Below are 22936 nucleotides of genomic sequence, written 5' to 3'. Positions count from 1 at the left end.
TTCGATACTCCGATCGATTTGAAGAAGGTGATTTGTCGTCCCAAAAGGGGAACGGAGAGAAATTCCTTTGAATGGGAAATTGGGCTCAGCTCGACGACATCGTTTACTTATGGCTTTGTCTTTTAGATTAAATTTTAAATCTATAGCATGCGTTTAAATAAAGAAAGGGTACTTAACGAACATGTAACTATATCTATAATTATTCGCCTTGTTCAATGGCGGAACATTTGCATAAGAGGAATTACCATTTGTTTTAACAGAAAAACACTGGCTTAGAAAAACTTAGTTATTTTTCGTCCAGAGGGGTACGCAGAAATGTGTTACAAATTTAGGCTCAGAATATTGAGAATAAGTCATAAACCGAAAAGTGCATAAGATATGTTTCAAAATTTTGTCACTGGTTACTGAGAGCTTGTCATGTGACGTAGATGAAACGTCACAGATTCTCGTAAAGCGACGTCTGGTGAGACGCTGTCAAAGGCTTAGTATAGACTAAATAGGAAGATGGACTACAAAACGGAGTGTAGTCAATTCTCGCGTCGTTCTCGAACTAGTTCTCAGTAAGTCTCATGCAATACGAAGTATAGATACTTATGGAACATATCTTATAAATTTATGGTACTATACCGTTGCTAATGCAGGAATCTTGCAAAAAACATGAAATGTAAGGTTTTCATAATAGTTGTTTATTTTGTACCGTTTGTCAACAATAATGATAACAACATTCTCTTTTGAGGAAATTTCATGATTTTTCATTGGCATTTTTTTGGCATTTATCGTCCAATTTTGCTATGTTTAGTTACTAGGGTTATTAACGTCATTAACTCATTTTAGTGCATAGAATACACTTCTGAATTGGTGACACACCTAGCTCATAACGAAATGTATAAATTGACTATTTTATGTATTGCGTACAGCGAAACGTGTGCAAACTGGCCATTAATGTTAATGATAGAAACGCCAAGAGAAAATTCTAGATGAAGCCATAGGTTTCTAAATACAGAAGATTAAGGGATCCAGGCTCCATCTAGAACTAACTTTTAGCATTTCCAAAATTAACACTATGCACGTATTTATTTAAAATAAATATTTGTATATAATCAGGTCGTTTTCATTTTATATATGACGTCATCACCCTTCTTAAATTCAGAGAGAAATTGTCAAACATTTCCAACGACTAATATTGATAAAATAATGTCAAAAAAGAAAAAAAAAAACATTAAAAGTTACTAAAATCTAAAAATGGGTTTCAAGTCAGTGCTTTTGCTTTGAACTTTTGGTAGCAAGCAAAAATATTCCTTGAAAATATGGTAACAATCTCCATAAATTCTAAAATTTCGACAACTGTGTTAGAAAGTTTGAAACTTGATTTCAGAAATAAGTTTTTTAATCTAAGTTTCTCTAAATAAATGAACAATTGTTGATCCGCTATTAATGTTCAAAGTACCCTTTCTCGCAAAACTATTGTAGTTTTAGTTAGTTGCCTGATTTTTAAAAACCCCGTAGTTTTAGATTGACAAACTAGATATTCTTTCTAATTGTGAGTCTTTTGGTGTCTCTTTGTTTCTCGTTCTTTATTCCTTTATCCTTTTTGAATCTTGCGTTTAATTGCAAATCTATCTTCTGGTCGGTTCAGCTCGTATCCGTATGTCATAGACTGTGTATAAAAAAAGTCCAAAACAGTGTCACGTGGTCTCTCTCTAAAATCTTCTCGAAGATGTATTTACTAACACCGGCTTTGGTTTGTCTTACTTTCTTACTCAATTGCTGCTCAGAAGCTGATACAGTTCGGGACGATTTTAACGATGACATTCGACCTGTTGGTAAGTATAAAACATCTTTCTTAAAGGATACTTAAACGCGGAAACTTGTATTTCATTCTGGCCGTTGTAGAGCATTTCGACGCTGGAAAAGGTAGTAGGCAAACCCCTTGGTGTCTGGTCGTAAATCGCGGTTTTTTCGCCCTCTCTTTATAGTCCTGCCGAATAGAGCTATCTCATTTGTGACGTCAGTGCCTTCTACGCTTTGGCAGTGGGTGGCCATGTTTGGTACCTCTTTGTTTCTATGGGCAAATAGCATGGGTGACGTCACACTAAGGCTTCTGAGATAACTCTATTGGTCTATACCACACCACACCAAAGTCTTTAAAATGATCTTTCAGCCTCGTTAAGTTCGTTTCAGTCGCATTGGTACGTTCATTTTCCAGTTCAGGCATAGGAGTAGATGATTTAAAACGAGTAGCGTATATGGTGATTTTTGAATCAAGACCTTTGAATGCTAAAATAGCCAAATCCAAAATGGCAAATACCGCCAAGATTCCCAAAACCTTTCATATATCGCCTGCTAAAGCATAGCTCACTCCATCATGCGTCGGTTGTTCATGATGGAGTGAGCTATGGCTAAAGAAAAGGCGCTAACGAGGTTGTGCCATCTCGACAGTCGACACTGCCCGACAAAATATAAAATTTTTCAAACTAAACCAGCGAATCTTTTACGTAGTTGTGGACACGTGACGTGTAAACAGTCTAATTAAGCGAGCCAAACTAAACGACTTCAGCAACGTGAACGTGAATGGGCTTTAACGCTCAGGATAATTACTGGTTTAGTGTTTAAGTATTCCTTTAAGTCTAACATTTTCCTTAAAAATTTAGCTTTATTGACTAACTAACATTTATCTTTCACTAACATCATCGTCTGTAGGGTTGATTTGGCTGCTGGCCTTTAATTTGGTTATTATTTTATTTTTCATTGTTTAAATTGATGTTTTGTACGTTTTGCAGAGGCTGAACGTCTCAAACGCATGTACCCGGAAAACGAGCGCCTTATAGCCAATATCCCCAGTCGCTTCTTCGAGGTCATCTATCCCGTTCAAGTTCGCTACCACCAGAAACTGGGCATTTCCACCCGCGATGCTAGTGCCAACAAAGTAAGTGGACATGTATGTACCCCGTTCTGGTGTTGTCACTTTCCCAATCTCTCTCTTTCAACTTAGTTTCTAATTTATATCGTAGCTAAAAGTATTAGTTTTAAAATTTATAATATTATCCTCTCCAAATATGCATTAAAGGATGTTTTTGGGTCAAACTGAGTGGAAAGGCCAAAGAACATGGGGTCTAAAACATTTAGTTACGGCACCGATATTATGGGCTCCCAAACATTGATTGGCCAATAAAACAATGAAATAGTCACGCACTTGGAGTAAGAACCACGGATAGATGTAATTTTAGAAGCAGGAATGGAGAACAGGTTATATTGCTTTGGTCCCATTGAACCGCATTCCCATTCGACAGAAGGGGCTTTTTTTGGGGTCCCATTCGACCGAACGTAGCCAAAGATGCGATTTTATTATAGTCCCATTGGACCGAAATTCTATTGAACTGGAAGAAGACATACTGTGTGGTTTTGCATTAAATATATTTTTAATTTCACAACTTATTATTGTTAAAATAAATGTGAGTTGAAAATGTATTACTGCACTCATTTTAACTACGTTTTAATTACGGCGAACCTCACCTACCCTAGCCTAACCTAACCTAACCTAACCAAACGTAACCTAACCTAACCTAACCTAACCTCACCCAACCTTGTTTGGAGGTAAAAAGATTATTTTTATGAGTATTAAAAGCCCGCCTCTTACCACGAACAATTTATTAGCAATAATAGAAATATTTTGGAAAAGATGTCAGATAATTAATTGGAGAATATTTTGGAAAAGGTGGCAGCTAATTAATAGCAGAATATTTTGGAAAAGGTGGCAGCTAATTAATAGGAAAATCTTTTGGAAAAGGTGGCAGCTAATTAATAGGAGAATATTTTAGAAAAGGTGGTAGCTAATTAAAAGGAGAATATTTTGGAAAAGGTTGCAGCTAATTAATAGGAGAATGTTTTGGAAAAGGTTGCAGCTAATTAATAGGAGAAGGTTTTGGAAAAGGTGGCAGCTAATTAATAGGAGAATATTTTGGAAAAGGTGGTAGCTAATTAAAAGGAGCATATTTTGGAAAAGGTGTCAACGAATTATTGGAACCAAATCAAACCAAACCTAAACTAACCTAAGCTAACCTAACCTAACCTAACCTAACCTAACCTGACCTAACCTAACCCACCCGAAACCAAAATATTAAAATTTTAATTTAAAATTTAAAGACATTGATGGAACTACCATTGAGACTGTACATCATTTAAGCACAATTTGTTTATTAATTCTATATATCTCTTGCCTTGAAAGGAATGAAAGTGAGCGTTTTAATTAGTATCACGAAACATTTAGTTTTAATATTGTTAACATACCTTTCGGAGATTCAAACCAACAACCTATCGCTTCGCAGTCCAACATCGTATCCACTACACCACCGAATCGCTGACGGCTACAGTGTTTCAAGTTATATTCATGTATTTTTTAGGGGCATATTCGGACGATTGGGATTTCGGTCCATCGGGAATATAGCCATTGGGCTGGAAATCTAAAATCATTGCGGGATATTCGGTCGAATGGGATTTCGGTCCATTGGGAATTCGGTTGAAAGGAACGATACCGTTATATTTGGCGCGCGTCAAAGCTCCGGACCCCTTCCCCGGGACGGGGGGGGGGGTGTATGAAAGAGGAGGTGGGTCATAGCGACAAAGGTAAAAAACTACATATTTTTCGCCGTCCCCGTCAGCAACGTCATCAAAACGTAGTTTAAAACTGACCCAATAAGAGAATTTAAACTTTTCGTTACGTGTTGGCTAGGGGTCGGACTGAAGTAAATACTAACCGTTCTCCATTCCTGCTTCTAAAACTACATCTATCCCTGTAAGAACTTTATTGACCCTTTATCTAGAAAAAGTGTACTATTAAATGGAGAAAAGGGTGCTTTTGCTGGTAGAGTAAAGCTAATTTCTCCACATGCGTGACCATTTCGTTGTTTTATGGGCCAATGTTTGTAAGGCTCCCATGTCTTCGTATCTAATTGGTGTAGACCCCATGTTCTTTGACATTCACTACTCTGTTTGACCCCAAGAACACGCTCTTTATTTTATTTACAGACTTATCAGAAACACCCTGTATAGTTTATATTGTAAATAGATTACCACAGAATCTACAATTATAAAAATTATAAAAACACTTGCAAAAAAATTTTAAAATTATTTTTTTTTTAAAAAAGAACGGCAAAAATAAATGAATAACTCACCACAAATGTAGGAAAATATTTAAAAAACTCAACTGCTTTAAAAATACTGATTTTTTTATTGAGTGAATTAGTTACATCAAGAAGTTATATCTAGTATCTCAGAGAGAAGGTATGGTAAAATAGTAGTATAGGGACCCCACGGATTTTTAAAAGTTTGTACTCATTTCTGATAGTAAATGAGGTGAGGAACACGATGCCGTTAAAATTTTCCACCGCAAATGATTTTAAAGTTTTTTTTTTCTTTCAAAATATGACAATATACTATTTGAAAATTGCAATATTTTGGAAAAGGACAAATCCTATAGGAACTGAACCTGAACCTAGCTTGAACCCTAACCTAACCTAACCTGAACCTAAAATATCCCAAACATAATCTAAACAAGTGTATGCGCCCCAAATATCAAGTATAAAAACAACCATAAGTAATATGTGCTACCTTTTTTTTAAAAAAAAAAAAATCATTTGCGGTGGAAAATTTTAACGGCATCGTGTTCCTCATCCCATTTACTATCAGAAATGAGTACAAACTTTTAAAAATCCGTGGGGTCCCTATACTACCATTTGGCCGAAGGTATAAATTCGCCAGATTTCCAGCTTTATCTCCAGTCCAAACGTAGGTCCGGCGTCAATCCCCGTCTCTAAATTACAACCATGCATTTCATTGGTTCTTGAAAACTCACGTCAGCGCGACGACGCGAGTGACGAAAATTAGTCATATTTTCCGACTGAGGAGAGGTGAAATAGCCCGGCGCCTCCTTTTACGTCCCCCCTTTTTTTGAAAGGGGGACTGGGACTATGGCGCGCGAATACAAAGGCATCTTATACCTTCTCTCTGAGATACTGATATAAATTCTTGGTTACATATAGGATAGCTTTTCCTAAACGAAGAGGGTACCAAGCTGCTGCTGCTGATAAAACCACATATGACTCATTATAACAATCTCACTTTAACTAAGTGTATCTTTTGTTAATTGAGTCTAATGACCTAGTTAATTAAATTCTTATTTATAGTGGAATTATTAAGCGCACACATCAGTAACCTTGTACCTTTTCTTGATTAATTTTAGACAGGGAAGCATTTTCATCAAACTTCATTGCTCATCAAAGCTTTCACGTACAAGTTCCGATTGGAGCTTGAGCTCAACACGTAAGTGCTTATAAACTTTTTTCCTTCTGTTAAAGGGATATACAATGCGTTTTGAAGGGGCGTGTCAAGAACTATATTTTTAAGTAGTAGTGTTACTATTTCTTGGAGTTGTGATTGGGCAACACCACGTGACCGTAAGTTTACGACTCGGCTTATAGATCCCAATGCAGATAACGCTACAAAATTAACACATGCCAAATAGAGCTCTATTTGATGGAAAATGTGCTCCACCGTATGGTTGTGGGCGCGATAGCTTTACAAGAAGTAAAAGCAAGTCCGCCGTTAGTGTGTGTACGCGTAGAGGTTCGAGAGTCTCTGGTGGAGCCCTTTAACTATTAAGAAATAACTTAAAACGAGGTGTGGTCTTTAGATAAATATTTGAGAGAATCATTTGACACTTGTAATGGTTTCAAAATACATTATTACAACCATAGCCTTGACATACAGTATGGGTTTAAAGGATATTTGTTAGAACCGTAGAGGATATACAGGAGAGGAGTAGATACTTTAGCCTTTATACCAATACATAAGGGAATATCTCGCCAAATTTTTACTATTCATTTCCGGTTTTTTCACATTGGGTGATTACTTTCTGTTCAAGAAATCATAATTGGTTGTCCGCTTTACTGCATATCCACTATGGAGGCGGAGAGTGATATTTAAACAAAGGTAACCATGTGTCTACCAATAAACCGAGTGCCGGAAGTAACTCCAAAATATTTAACTAGAACTGAATACAACTGTCTACTCCTCTACTACTAGAACTACTTTTCTTTATAAAAGCGTTGAAGGGCGGTAAGGGATTAGCTAGAAGCAATAACGACCGCCCAATATGACCCCATCTATCCCTAACACAACTGTATCAATGAGGGAACTCACAGTACAGGAAGAACCTTTAATCGAAGATGGCGCAGCAATTTCTTCAATTTTGTAATCGCGAGAACAATGAATAATATAGGCAGGTAGGACGAATGAGCCAGACAGGTCGACACATGTTGAGCAAAGGGCGCGTTTTCTCTTCGTTGGCGGGTCATGTACTGGAAGTTTTCCCAGCTTTTATACGTAGGCGCTATGAATCGTCTCGTGTTACAACAAAGCAGTCTCACCCCCTCAGTCACAGTATTCAAGGAATATTTTTTGTCCAATGATAAAACACTCCAGCTATCCATAGTTCCGAGAATTTATCTTCTCGAATATCTTTGTGTGAATATAAGTACAATGGCAACTCTTAACCCCTTCGTAGGCTATGACGCCAGCGGCAGCACGGTTCACGGCCGAGTTGCCCAATAGAGATTGCACTATGTCCTGTCACGTATAGGAAACCCCATCGCCCCTGAGGATAGGAAACTGAGAAACCCCTCGCACTCTGCCTCCATAGAGGATATACAGTGAAGCATACGACATTTTTTTTAACAAATTATTATTTTTTGTACAGAAAGTAATCGCCCAATGGGAAAAAACCGGAAGTGAATAATATAAATTTGGCGAGAAAGGCTAAAGTGTTTACTCCTCAACTATACATCCTCTATGCTAGCATAGTACTTCTCATTCGACCTCCTATCTATTGACCTCTGCGGCAGACCCTTACTTATAGAGGGTATTATAGGGCTCTGTTAAAACCAAAACCCAAGTATTCAACGGTAACACAGCTAAAGGCTGTTTCTGCAGGGTTATAAGATATGGAGGCCTTTATTATAACTGTAACGTAATCTGAACTTGAAATAGAATGCGTGTTCTATCTCTTTCATCAATATTTCTAAAGATGAGGGCCATAGAGATGAATGCCCCTTGTTAGAAAATAGCCCCAGGGACTCAGGGAGACCTTTCATTTTAGGTTTGATTTGCAAATAGTGTCTGGGTAACCTAAACGCTGTATAATTTAAAATTTTTAAAAGTTTAAAACTGTGCATGCTATATCATGAGAACTTCTAAAATATTTTACTTCAATTAGAGTTTCATAAAAATCGCACTTTTTGATTAACACGTATTTAGAGTTAGTTTAATCCCAACAAAACAGCCGATCGCTAATCAGCAACCATTTAAATAGTATGCCATAAAGCTTAAAAATCAAGGATGCTTAAAAGAATGAGAAGCTTCGTTTGAAAAACCTCTGAATTATATAACAAAAGATAGAATTAATTTCTGTGAATTCAAAAATATCAAGCTTTTAATTCTCCGATTTCTGGTTATTTGGCAAAATCCATTTAAAAATGCTCCACATAAAATGAGTTGAAATCCACTTTTTATGAAAGGCTGAAACGTTCCCAGTAGTTTGACGTCACAGATATATTTTTTCACTTGAGGTGGTTTCACTCTCTCTGCCATCAGACCCAGAGTTTAGACTGGCGAGAAGCTCGAGACGCGTATATGATTCCCGCGCTTTTTTTCCTGACGTCATAGTGATGTCATGAAACAGGCGAACAAGCTCGACAAGACAAAATTATTGATATATCGAAACTGAGTTTTCGTGTTTTTTCAATGGATTTAAAAAAAAAACTTTGGTTCAATTATATTAAAAACTTGATATTTTGAAAGTAACATAATACCACTTTCGTGGGAAAATATGATATGAAATAGTAAATTCACATTCCCTTTAAGCATGGAGTGGAAATGTCTCAATGCGATGACGGGCAACGCCTGGTGCATTTTCTGATTGTATTTGCATATGTAAACAAAGAGCCACCATATGTGGGTATACCCTCTAAGATTCCATAGTAAATCGAAATTTATAAATATTTGTTTTCTGACGATTAAGAACATAAGCGAGCCCTTCATATTTATGGGCCTCATTTTGAACCTCTAATTGGGCTGTACTATCATCTTTCATATTTTCAATCAGAATTTTTGAAATAATCGAAGCCGCTTAACGTTTATAATTTTTTATTAATAAAAACATCAAATTTGATAAATTTTATTGGTTAAAAATATGATACTTTGTAACTTAAATCTTTGTATCTTGTTATTTTCACAGGCATTTACTTGCCCCAAACCTGTTTCAAAAACACTTCCTTCCTGAAGGTGCCCAACAAATTTCTACTCAGGTTAATACATTGATTTATTTTTCTATCTTCATTTCATGTATTTTTTATATCAGTTACTTGAACTTTAAAATTTCATAATAGTTGTCTCTATTTTTATTTTGACCGGTTTTTCTCTTTTATGTATAGGAAATAGAACATTGCTACTATCATGGGACAATTAAAGACTATCCCGGAGCAGTTGCTGCCTTCCGAACTTGTAGTGGTGTAAGGTGAGCTCGAATTTTTCAAATACCTTTGTGGGTAATTGGTAAATGGTAGTGTAGAATTTAAAATATAAGTATGGAATTTGATGGTATTTTTTTTTTCTTCAATAATATTTTAACCCCCCCCCCCCCGGGTAGACCTACCATTTATATAAATTATTTGATTCACAACCAAATTGCGTCGGGGTTTTTCAGCGAAATAATGGTAATTTATATCTACGCATATTTGCGTAGAATTTTCATACACTTTATGTTTTGGAAATTGTATATAAAAGTAAATATAAAGAACGGTATTAAATAAGAATAGAAAAATTATACAATATCAAGGAATTCATTAAAAAAGTCGTTAATTATATCTTTGCATGGTTTGAAACTTTTATGTTCTATTTATAATCTCATAAGTTTATAAGATATGTTCCATAAGTATGACACGACCTATACTTGGTAAAAAAAAATATTATGAAAACCTTACATTTCATGGTTTTTACAAGATTCCTAATAGCAATGGTATAGCACCATAAGTTTTTAAGATATGTTCCTTAAGTATGACACTACCTTACTTCGTATTGCTTGAGACTTACAAAGAGCTAGTTCGAGAATGACGCGAGGGTTGACTATACACGCGGTTTTGCAGTCCATCTTCCTATTAAGTCACCAAGCGTCACTTTACGAGAATCTATGACGTTTCACCTACGTTACTTCATGACAAGCTCTCTGTAACCAGTGACAAACTTATGGAACATATCTTATCAACTTATGATACAATAAATTATATACTTTGTATTTATCATTATTTACCATTTTAAACAATAACTTTGAATACCGTTATATCCCACTTACACAGTAATTATGAACGATAATACTCTTAAAGGATTATTTTAAAATATAGTATAAAAACAATAAGCAAATAAGCACTTTTAGAAACTTAATTTGCATGATAAATTGAAAGTTCCACACATTTTAACTTATGTCAACTGAAGCTAAATTTATGGTGATGGTGTTGTATATTTAATGAATATAGCGGGATAATTCATGTAAGAAATGAAACATTCGTCATCCATCCATTTTATGGAGGAGACCTCTCGGTGGGTACAATTTTAATTGTTATTGAAAGGGTGGTTGAACCAAAGTACAGTGGGTTCTATCAGGGATAGATGTAATTCTAGAACCAGGAATGGAGAACAGTAATCTGGGCGCGCGTTTGAGTCCTGGACCCCCTTCCTCGGGACAGGGGGGTATGAAAGAAGAGACGGGTCATAGCGACAGAGGTAAAAAGGAATTACGTATTTTTCGTCGTCCCCGACAGCAACGTCATCAAAACGTAGTTTGAGTGAGCGAATAAGATAATTTCAAATTTTCGTTACGTGTTGTAGGGAGGGGCTCTATACTGGGCTATGAGTCGGACTGAAGTAAATATAAACCGTTCTCTATTCCTGCTGCTAAAATTACATCTATCCCCTGGTTCTATGTACGATTTTGAGTGGAAAATGTTGAAACTTCCACCGTTTACGAGTAATGGTTAGAGTATTTTAAGGATATGACCTCAGATTAAATTAGCATTGCCTTTCAGTTTCTTACCTAATTTTAAGTAAAACACTCAAATCTGAGGCTCAAGCCAAAATTTGTAAATAGGTGGCAATATGTCAATTAACCTTTTTGACTCAAAATATACCATAGAACCCACTGTTCTTCGGTCCTACCACCCATTTTGGAACATTCTGTATAAATTTGATTTAGCTACCTAGTTCGCTAACATGTATATATATTTAAACAATGTAGAAGAGGCATCCCCATGTCATCTATCGGTACTTTTCGGAGAAGAAGGATAAGCATTCTTGTGGTGCGAGTCTACTTAAATAATTTTAAATCTTTATTTAACATCGCAAAATGTTTAAGCATTGAATTAATTTTAGGAAACACGGGAATGCACGAATGGGGTTTTAAACAATTTAGGATAAGGCCAACTAGAGTTAAGGTACAGTACTATTACTATAGTCGGGAATACATAGATTTCATCTACTCGGAATTTTTAACTTTGTTCTGCTTGAACCAAAGGGGAGGGAATGTAGAGACCGTCACCTCTGACGTCACGCCTAATGTACTTGAACTTAGAAGCCAAGTGACATTGACATATCCGCGTCGAACCCGAATTTTAGCTAGTTACCTTTCCGTTGTTTGAACGAGTAAACCTAGGGTGAATTGCCAATGAAACGTGAGGAAGGAGGAGCGAGAGGTTGAACTAAGTTTTACCTTCAATCAGATATTAGTATGGGTTAAAGATTCCAAGTAGAAGAAATCTATGTAATCATGCTATAGTAGCCAAACTGAATTTGCTATTGTTTTAAAACTGTTTACTTTTCTGCTTTTGATTAAATAGAGAGATGTGAGAGAGGTGGATAAGTATGTGGAGCTTGCTCTCATTTTGGACCAAGCCATGGTAAAACTTTGAATAAAATACTTTAGGCTTACTTAAAGTACTTGCTTAAGTCATGACGTTGACCTTTTATAGTTTGACAATCGTAACGCGAGTCGAACAGAAGTGGTCAATGATGCCATCCAAATTGTTAACTGTGTTGATATGGTAGGAGTATTTACGAAAATTAATTTATACGTTATATGTAATCTTAAATATTTTCTATCATTTTGTAGTATTTCCGTACTGTCAACACGCGTGTATCGGTAGTCTATGTTGAAACCTGGGCACATGGGGACCAAATGGAAGTAAACAACGACGTGCGGCAAACAGTCTTAAACTTCCTGGAGTACGCCTCGCGAAAATTGTACAAAGTTTCCAAAGACGCTACTCATTTATTAACGTGAGCAATTCGTTACATTGTTTTACATCAAGTTGTCAATCTTTAAGTTGTGTCGTATTTAAATATCTATTAGCTTGATAATTAATGGTTAGGATTTTGTTGGTTACCTGAACCGTTAATACTGTTTTTTACATTACCTGTCAATATTTTAAAATTTTATGACAACATGAAATATCTTGTCCATCGCCAACAATTTCGTATTAAAAGTAAAATATTAAGCTTTAATTTTAGTTTGAAGTGTCTAGGAAAACGGGTTATGAGTCCGAGTACTCGCACATTCTCGCATGCCTTGGTTATTTCTTTGATTTATTTCTTTTTTTTCTGTTGATCATCAAGAGTTTCTTTTCTGTTGATCATCAAGAGTTTATTTTATGTTGATCATCAAGAGTTTATTTTATGTTGATCATCAAGAGTTTATTTTCTGTTGATCATCAAGAGTTTATTTTATGTTGATCATCAAGAGTTTCTTTTATGTTGATCATCAAGAGTTTCTTTTATGTTGATCATCAAGCGTTTCTTTTCTTTCACCATGACAGACCATGATTATCGAGCTTTCAGTTTGTTTTTTCATGGTGATCGTCAAACTCTGTTATTGGATTGTTGGTTAAGCAATATACAGAAACTTGCAATTGCATTTTCTAATTCAGCGGCCGCCAATTCCGTGGTAGCGAAGTGGGAATGGCAGTTCCAGACAGCATCTGCACAGCAAAAGCTGTTGGGGTTAGTGAGGATACGAACATCTACGAGCCTCACTTGGTTGCAGTGACCATGGCCCACATGCTTGGTCACAATATGGGGATGGGACACGATAGTTTAGAAGCTAACACCGGTAGTAGTATGTAACTCTTTCTTTCCCTATACCCGATATTTTCCTTTTCTTCTAATTGATAAATTTATCAGCCGATTGCGACTGTCAAGATTGGTGGGGATGTATCATGGCTCAGACTATATTGTAAGTCAATGCTAAGATTGTATCAAGAAGCGATATCTAGTTTACTAGGGGGAAGATATGAGATGCCTAGGTATTCGCGCGCCATAGTCCCAGTCCCCCTTTCAAAATACAAGGGGGGACGTCAAAGGAGGCCGGGCTATTTCACCTCTCCTCAGTAGGAAAATACGTAATTTTCGTCATTGGCGTCGCGCTGACGTGAGTTTTCATGAACCAATGAGATGCTGGTTGTAATTTAGAGGCGGGGATTAACTCCGGACCTACGTTTGGACTGGAGATAAAGCTGGAAATGTGGCGAATTTAGACCTTTTCCCTTATAAACTAGATATCACTTCTTGATTGTATTTTAGGCTGTTTTGAAAATGTCAAGTAATTTCGGTCATCTTTTCCCATAATAGAGGTCAAAATAAGATACAGCCCTATCACTTTTCATCATGCAGTCTTCAGATATTCATCAATGCCCTAAGAATAGGTCACGGAATTTGCCTCTTTAATAAGCCTAACCAAGTTAGTCCGATGGTTTTTCCAATTCCAGCTTTTAGTTGGGGGGACAATATTACATCGTTATATCGTTTGTTTAGCTTGAAGACTTTCGAGATTGTGGTAATGGCGTAGTGGAAGAAGGTGAAGAATGTGACTGTGGCTCAATGGATGTAAGATATATTTGATCATTCGCGTTCAAAAGAAATTAAGTATATTAATCGAGTCTATTTGATTAAAAATTTCAAATTTCGATTTCTTACTCAGTAATTCTTATATGTATTTTGATTCGATAACTATCAGTCATGTTATATTTTTAAAGAAGAGAATTTTGAACATTTCCAAGTGGTTAATTTTGATCACAATCAACTTCTAATTTTCTTTTTTCCCCGGTTTAAGGAATGTATGAAAACTGATCCATGTTGCGATCCTATTACTTGTAAATTAAGGGTGGAGTCAGAGTGTTCAGCAGGACCGTGTTGTCATAATTGCAAAGTAATTCTTTAATTACATCAGTATTTATTACGCGCACTGCCTCCGATGCATAACATTAACATTTGTTATGTTAATGTTAGCTCATGGCCCAAGGACATTTATGTCGCGCTGCCGAAAACGAATGCGATATTCCCGAATATTGCGACGGCAGAATAGGACAGTGTCCGCATGATTTGTACAAAAAGAACGGCAACGACTGCAAAAAAGGTTTAGGAGTCTGTTATCATGGGACTTGCCCTACTATAGATGAACAGTGCGACAACATCTGGGGATGGGGTAGGTGTTTTCATAACTGTTATAACCAGTCTCTTTTTGAACTCGGGAATCTCGCCTACACCAATAGGCGCACGGTCTTCTGAGCTGGAATGTTTCCAGCAATTTAATACACAGGGAAGTCTGAATGGTAACTGCGGTTCTGACGGCAAAGGAGGCTATTTAAAATGTCAAGAGGAGTGAGTTCAATTGTTAATTTAATATTATTAGTATGAAATTGCGTTGTTGGGTTTTGGGGTTTGCGGGTGATTTTTATACGGGGATTAACGAGGGTATTTGATAGAAACGTACTCTGCGGTACTCTTCAATGCCAACATGGGCGCCAAACCCCGTGGGTAAAAGGCATGGGTAAACAGTACGCTAGAACCATCGTTTCAATTGGAGGAACCAAATATGAGTGCAAGTAAGAATGTTCAGTTTAATAAATAAAATTACTAATTAATTTATCTTTGGTTAATTACCCGTGTTTTTGATAGAGTTGCCAGTGGTACTATTAGTCCTGAAATTCCAGATATGGGTTTGATCAGAGATGGGACAAAATGCGCGGATAGTAAGGTAAGTTTCCGTAATTTTAAACGACAGAATTTAAATTGCAAATATCTGAAATATCATGCGCGGGTTTAATCCTAGATCTGTGTAAATCAAACTTGTGTCAGCATCGATCTCTACATAGAACCAGGAGATTGTCCAACCAATAACGTCGCTCTCGCGTGCTCCGGACATGGAGTAAGTGTCTTTCGAATAAATTTTTAGATTAGAAGAGTTCTTGTCGAACTGAAAACCGTGCATCGAACTAACAATGGGCGACCGTGCTTCACAAACTTTTTAGGGGTTCTCGTCAAACTGAAAGCCGTGCAAAGCGGTTCTTGTCAAACTGAAGATAAACAATGGACAGTCTCTTAAATTTTGTTTCCCCGACTCTTTGCATCCCCCATTTAAGAGACTGTCCATTGTTTATCTTCAGTTTGACAAGAACCGCTTTGCACGGCTTTCAGTTTGACAAGAACCCCTAAAAAATTTAAAGCACGGTCGCCCATTGTTAGTTCGATGCACGGTTTTCAGTTTGACAAGAACCCTTCTCGCCGTTTCCCGGCCTTTAAGTGTTTTTTCTTGGGCACTAACGTAGAATAATACTTTTCAGGTGTGTTCCAACATGAACACATGCTTTTGCGACGAAGGTTGGACCTCGATCGATTGCAGTCAGCGTGTCAATGATTTGGGAGAGAGGCCGCATCTACCTGGGGCTCACACGACTCAAGCATCCGTGTCGTCCGAAACAGTCTCTGATTGGAAAAAAAATACCACGAAAACTACTTCTTATGGTAAGTGGCCATTATAAGCTTTAAACGTAAGAGTTTTACATTCATAGTATCATAAGAAAAATAATAAGTTAGATCAGGTTTGATGCATAACCCTGAAGGAAGGTTTTAGTATGGATCGTGAAGAATACTTCAGGAATTTTAAAGTATAAAAGAAAACAGGCCTAACTGGTCGCTCGTCATACTCTGACTCAGCGTTTATGAATAAATTGCTGATGACATAATAGGTTCATAAGATACATTCCGTAAGTTTGTCACTGGTTACTGGGAGCTTGTCATGAAGTGACGTAGATCATAGATTCTCGTAAAGCGACACCTGGTGAGGTGCTTTCAAAGGCTTAGTAATGCAGACTAAATAGGAAGATGGACTACAATATTAACAGAGTGTAGTCAATTCTCGCTAGTCGTTCTCGAACTGGCTCGAGCTGTAAGTCTCTAGCATTACGAACTTACGAAGTATAGGAAGTGTGATACTTATGGAATGCACATATCATGGATAAAGAATGCGCGTGCGGAAATTTGTTTTCACGCTATAGTATCGGCAACTCCCTATCTCGAACGACAGCTTATTCTGTATATACTCTGTTACAACATCGAATGTCAGCACGCGTAAAGCTAGGTCTCTATGTGATCTAGCCTTGCGCGTGCTGACAAGAGACAAAAAACTTCAGGATATTTTAAACGATTTTAAATCCTGAAGATCCTGAAGTTTTTTGTCTCTTGTCAGCACGCCCAAGGCTAGATTACATAGAAACCTAGCTTTGCGCGTGCTGACAACCGATGTTGTAACAGAGTATATACAGAGTAAGCTGTCGCCCGAGATAGGGAGTTGCCTATCCTGTAGAGTGAAAACAAATTTCCGCACGCGCATTCTTTATCCATGCACATATCTTATAAACTTATGATGACATCAATCAAACAGAGTTTAAATAACTCTTATAGCGAAAGTCTAACTTATATTGTGCTAAACACTATTTTTCTTATGATTATATTTAAAAATAAACACGATGAGCTTTTCCATTGTTGTATTTTAACCAAATTTATTTTGCTTTTTCACATTGTTATTATTTTTTGTATTTTTAGTGGGCAAGAAAGACTCCCTTAGCGCATCTTCCTTAGTGATAGTTCTGGTGTCAGTTGTTGGTGGTGTGTTTATCTTCTTTGCTCTGTTGGCCACATGCTACAGGTGAAACAAAACACATTTTTGGCTTTGCTTGCCTCCCATTTCTCCGTGTATTTAGGCTATCAGATCGAAAAATAATAATATGAAACCGAATACAAATATACCACCTTCGAAAAACAACATAAAAGAACAAACAAACACAACTTCATTGCGATAATTACGAAAGTCTAAAAACACTAGCTAATAATTATAGCTAGACTAATGGTTTAAAGAAGATATAACTTAATTAATACCTACCTAATACTTAACCAGAATTAAACAAAAGAAAAGCGGCTCTTCGAGTATTTTATAAGATATATATAGCGGAGTTTAAATGCGGTAAAGATTATAAGAAGCGTTAATTATATTTCAGATTGATTCTGTAAATATATATAATAGTATAGACGTAATTAATTAACAGTATTAACTTAAACTCGACTTGAAGTTGAAAAGAATATTAATTAACTTAATCAGTGTCTTGGGTAGATAACGTACTTTTTTCACAATAGTAAAATGGCTGCCGGAACTGAAAAAGTAGTTCCAATGGGTTACTTGTAATTGTAACATTACTGGTAACGCTAGCTAATTTCAGATATCTTAATCTATAGTTAAGTCTCTTTACTCAAAAAGGAAAATTTTGACCGCACACCGCGGATTAACACAAATCTTTGCAATCCGTGCTCGGATTAATTAATAAAAAGTTAAAATATACATAATTAATAATACAATATAACTATATTTAGCCCAAGAACACGCTTCCAAATTTAAAATATATACAGGAATATTCGTATTTAGATTATAATGTTAATGTCTTAATTAAAGTTTAAAAAAGGTTAATATTTAAAAAATTTAAAATGAGCTGTTTGAACAAAATTAAATTTTCCCCTTGAAGGTTTTTAAGTTTAAAAAGAAAATATTAATCCAATTAATTAATTAATAATGTAAAAGAGTTTAAAATATTTAATGAGATTTTCTCTATTTAAAAATTTATATATCTATATATATATCTATAAAAAAAATAATATATAATATCTAAATTGTCTGTAGGCCGACACTATTGTGTAATTTGCCGGCAATAAACATTATTAGCTTGTTTTCCGATTGAGACTGGTGTTAACTTATTTTTAAAAGCTTTGGGCATAAGCTTTTTTACGTAAGGGCGCACGCAGTTTTGAAATAATTCTTTTCATTTAATAATAATAATAATAATAATAATAATAATAATAAACGAAACAACATAGCTAATAGTGTTTAGCGCTGCAAAATGATAAGGCTGGCTTTTTTCTTTACGGCCCAATTTTGATTTTAATCATCGGCGATTTTTGTTCTTACGAATCTTTTTTTGTTTAAACTTTTTCTCCTCGCGTGGCCTGGCAGACGGAAAAGCACCCTACCAAAACCCGAACCACCGCATTTTAAGAAGAGTATGAATCGTAAAATGTTGCCTCCTCAGCCAGGCGGAAAGAAAGAGGATGAGTCTTCCCAGGAAAACATCAACCGGATTATAACCTTCGGTAGCATGCCCTCCTATAGGTAAGTCTTTATATCAACGAGCTCTATAGGGAGCTAACAGTTCTGACCCTGAAACCTCACACCCTTCTATCTCTTACTGGAGTTTCATCCCCCCCAACGGTTGGAAACAGTATTCTACACGCAAAAATGCCAACCAGAGAGGGGCTGCGTGACGTCAGATTATCTCTTCCCCCCAGCCAGTTGTTAGCTCCCTATATATATATATATATATATATATATCACTTTGTGCTCCTTTTTAAAGCAGTTTAAATTGAACTGTGCCTTGATTATAAAAACTTAACTTTACGTTAGAACTAGGCTGGTAAGGGTGTATACGCCCATTGGAATCGGCTCTACATTTTAGAATGAGAATTTTAACTTATACGCCATGTTTTACTCGGGAAAAATATTCCTACAGATAGTGTTGAAGTTGATTGGCTGTATCTTCATTTAAACTGTTTTTAACTTTGAAAAGAAAGAGTTTCCGAGTGTACCTTTTTTCTCAAAGTTCTTGCCGTTCCTCTTTCCTATAATTGTAGTAGTTTTTCTCACTGTGTGAAACAAAAATGCACCATCTTTCTTCTCTTTCTTTCTCCCTTTAAAATAAAGATTCTATAATTCAGTTTAATGATTTGAAAGAAGTATTTGGGCTTTTCTGTAATGGAGGTTATACTTTTTTTTATATAAGTTTATCGTTTGTTGAAAGAGTAATATTCTTCGCTGTGAAACATTGTTGCGTTGTCGGAATTAAATTAAGGAAATGATTACTAATCGTACGCGAAAGTACACGACTTGTCTATATTCTTTCTTTCTTCCTTTTCATTGCATCTCGCGGGTGGTGTACGAATCTACCCATATTAATTTGCCGTTTTCCCAGGGAAGATAAACTGCAAGAAATGAAACGGCAGCAGCTTCAAATGAAAGATACTTCAGCCTCGGAAGGCGAGGATCACGACATGACTGACGAAACATCAACCTTCATAGAACTATCACCGAACAACCTCTCCAAGATCCCCGAAAGGGGCATACTAAAGCACAAGGATAAATGGAGCGACGAAGCGTCGCAATCCGATAACCAGGACGCGGGCTCGCAGTCCGACAACGTCAATTCGGGGGGAGGAGGGGGGGAAGATACCTTAACCGACGTCGAACGTACGCTAAAAAGTTTAAACGGATATCACGAGGAAATTCTCGAAGCCCTACATTCGGCTTCTTCTCACCGGCCTTTAGAACCGACCAGGGTCAGCCCTTCATCGTCTCTCGAAAAAGCGCGAGCCTTCGAAGAGCTCCCCGATTACGGGACTTTAGGACTGATGAAAACGAGCACCGAGCACTTGGGTAGTATGGGTAGCGGGGACGAAGTAGAAGATACCGTACCTCCATGTGGTCCTATACGCTTTAGGAATTTAGAGGACTTACTTAGGCAGCTGGAACAACAACCCGGCGAACACGTCAGTCCCGCCGGCTCCGACGACATGAGGCTCAGCGAACCGGAATCCGACCGCCATTATCGAATGTTGGATCGTCCGGATAGCGCCAGCGGTACCGAAAGTCAGCAGGAGCCCGGGTTACTCTATCTATTATCCGGACATAGAGCGGGTCGTCCCATGCTGTCTTCCGGCGGCGTTGGTGTCCCTGGTTCCATGATGTCGTCCGTTGGCGGCGGTGGAGGGGGAGGCACCCCTCCGAGTAATCTGTCGTTCGCGGCCAGCCGCTATCAAGAAGATGATGACGACGACCAGGACGACGACTCCAACGGATCTGCCGATGACGAAGGGGAGGGTAGTGCCTACTCGACGCATCAAATGATGCGCAGTGCCAGCGAAGAAGCTTTGCCCACGGTCAAACGCGATTACAGCTACGACCGCAATCTCAACACGAAGCAACAGCAAGAAAAGACTCTGAAAAGGGACTCTTGCGATTATTTTCCGAGCCCTCCTTCCGAAGAGTCTTACACTAACTCGTGCGACGAGAATTCCGCCATGCCCATGCCGCCAGCCCCTTCCGCGGCCGCCATGTTGAGCTCCCGAATGGGTATCAGCTCCCTCCAGTCCCAGTCGTACATGCAGCAACAACAGCCGCCGGTATTGCCGCCGCCACCTTCCGGCTTGCCACCTCCGCCCGGATCTCAAACTCCGTCTGGGGCTAAACGGAAAGTCAAGAAGAAGTTTCCAGAATATAAAGTGTAATTCTATTTCGTCGCTTGCTGTTATTATACTTATATTACTAGTCATATTTTTATTTTTTTATTATTATTCTCTTTTAATTTCAATTTTAATTATTTTAGACGGATATACTTATTTATATTATTTTACGTTTGTAATTATATATTTTTTCTACCGTATATCTGGTGTTTTGTTTTGTAACCTTACAAAAAGCCCGATGCCGATATCACTTTTCACTTTAGCCATGGCTTTTTAAACAACCTTTCTTTTAAGGGTTGTTTAATTCGTTCAAGCACATTTATCAATTCACAGTAAAACCCGGTCCGGTTACAGCCTTTTTTTAATATTTACGTACAACCGTATGAAAGTAAGGCACTGCTATAACAAAAAAAAAGAGTCAGTTTGCCTTCTACGTTCACGATTCACTGCTAACAAATTTTTACGCTTTGTTTTTGAAACAGTATTTTGAATAGTTTCTAATAGTCTATAGTTTACGTTCCTACCACCTTTTAAGATGAATAATAATACTCATTGGTCCAAAATGAAAAGCCCACAGACAAATATAATAACATAGCGTCCAAATTCAATCGGAAAGCTTCAAGGCTGATTTTTTGGAAAATTTCAATTTCAATTTGGCATTTTGAAAGTTTGATCGAAAAACAAAAATGTTAGGTTGTGTGAAAAACTTAATTTAATTATAGGGAAGAAACATGGTGTTTAAATACTCAACGAGGAATTAAGCCCTGGCAGCTATTTATAACAAATCTATAATTGATCACGTTTTTTGATATCTCTTTTTAATTGTACTGTAAAAGGCTAAAACGTTTTAAAATTTTTGGAGACTGAATTTTTTTGTAGAACCAAGATTGCGCTTTTATATTTCCCTTAGCAATTAAGATGAGACCTTTCTGACATTCTGTAATTTAATAAGACTTAGCCGTGACCTCTGACGTCTTGAAAATGGAACACAGACATTGCGATGCACATTCTTAAACTTCTTTGCTAAGGGAAATGCAAATACCTTCTTGGTAGATCGTTTTGTACCAAAATTGTTAAAGGAAATGTTACTTACCAAAAATTTCTAAACCAATATATTCTTAACGAGATTTATTGACAAGTATTGATAGACGATATTGACCTCACAAAAATTGTTCTTCCAAAATTCAAACTTCGCGATAAGTGATATTTCCTTTATGTTAAACCTTGAAAATATAGAAGTGACAATTGGGAAATCGTAATGTCCAGGGCCGTCGATAGAGATTTGTAGGTTGGGAAATTCACTGATTCCCCCTTCTCGACGGCTCTTTCTGGTTATATCTTCGTCTCCACGGGATGAAACTTCGTCAATAGCAAAAACGGATTGTCAATAGAGATATCTCAGAAGCTTTAGTGTAACCATGGAAGAAGAAGGGTGTATGGAAGGGTCCTATAGTGTTAAAGAGAGCGCGTTGAAAAATCGTAACTTCCCCCTTTTCACCCCCTCCTTCCCGAGTTTATCACCAACGTTGAAAGCTTCTGCGCAGTAGTAGAGGCGGTAGAGAGCGGATATAAACAGTGTATCCCTATCTCTGCTTGCGCGCCAATATTGCGCAGAGCAGTAATCGAGTTACAGCTAGTGCCGAGAGGAGAGGAGAGTTTTCCCACGTGACCCTACATTTCGCGTAGCCGTCTGCCTATTCACCTCACCATTCCATTACACCCTTCTTCCATGGTGTAACGTCACCCATGCTATATATTTGCCCATAAAACCAAAGTGTATGTACCAAACAACCGCCCACTGCCAAAGCTAAGCCCGTGACGTTTTACCTAGGTACTGACGTCACGACTGAGATAGTTCCATAAAGGGATTTGATACAAGCTTCTGCAACGTCACGCTAATAATTCCCTGTATCACCTCTATAATTTCTTGGTTAAACTTAATTATTTCGTTTAAAACGAAAAACAAAGCAAGTTCAAATTTTCACCGCTCCCCGTACAATATTGGAAAGTTATTGGATATAAATACATTAGTATTGATTACATTTCTAATTAGATGGTAGTAATAGTGTACGATTATAGCAAAATTGAAAATATCTATTCTAAATATAGGCTAATAGAAATTTATAGGAGTAAAGTATTTAAAATACAGGCCATAATTTGAAAAAAAAAAAAATTACTAATTTTAATATTAATAATAGTATTGTAAATTTATTGTAAAACGATG

General features: G+C 37.0%; 1 protein-coding gene across 2 annotated transcripts in view; it reads left to right on the top strand.

Moving 5' to 3' along the window:
- mmd (disintegrin and metalloproteinase domain-containing protein mind-meld) overlaps positions 1-22936 on the top strand; it is a 101706-nt gene that overhangs the window by 73403 nt on the left and 5367 nt on the right. The window contains exons 2-26 of one of the 2 annotated variants that reach the window (XM_089866936.1): positions 1776-1823; positions 2781-2926; positions 6239-6318; positions 9290-9359; positions 9486-9568; positions 10584-10647; positions 11342-11402; positions 11476-11537; positions 11940-11999; positions 12072-12143; positions 12212-12378; positions 13026-13213; positions 13279-13330; positions 13726-13834; positions 13909-13980; positions 14207-14302; positions 14383-14578; positions 14646-14754; positions 14859-14978; positions 15052-15130; positions 15206-15301; positions 15717-15897; positions 16978-17080; positions 18434-18589; positions 19446-20753. In XM_089866936.1, the coding sequence (XP_089723062.1) occupies positions 1776-1823; positions 2781-2926; positions 6239-6318; positions 9290-9359; positions 9486-9568; positions 10584-10647; positions 11342-11402; positions 11476-11537; positions 11940-11999; positions 12072-12143; positions 12212-12378; positions 13026-13213; positions 13279-13330; positions 13726-13834; positions 13909-13980; positions 14207-14302; positions 14383-14578; positions 14646-14754; positions 14859-14978; positions 15052-15130; positions 15206-15301; positions 15717-15897; positions 16978-17080; positions 18434-18589; positions 19446-20753 (3778 nt within the window). Of the gene's footprint in view, positions 1-1775; positions 1824-2780; positions 2939-6238; positions 6319-9289; positions 9360-9485; positions 9569-10583; positions 10648-11341; positions 11403-11475; positions 11538-11939; positions 12000-12071; positions 12144-12211; positions 12379-13025; positions 13214-13278; positions 13331-13725; positions 13835-13908; positions 13981-14206; positions 14303-14382; positions 14579-14645; positions 14755-14858; positions 14979-15051; positions 15131-15205; positions 15302-15716; positions 15898-16977; positions 17081-18433; positions 18590-19445; positions 20754-22936 lie in introns of both variants that reach the window. The other variant, XM_089866935.1, reaches the window with a different exon arrangement.

This window comes from Phalangium opilio, unplaced genomic scaffold (genome assembly GCF_054372755.1).
Source record: "Phalangium opilio isolate 3A_F unplaced genomic scaffold, DU_Popi_V2 ptg000017l_1, whole genome shotgun sequence".
Taxonomy (NCBI): domain Eukaryota; kingdom Metazoa; phylum Arthropoda; class Arachnida; order Opiliones; family Phalangiidae; genus Phalangium; species Phalangium opilio.
The sequence above is the reverse complement of the archived record's forward strand: the minus strand, read 5'-3'. Positions and strand labels throughout refer to the sequence as shown.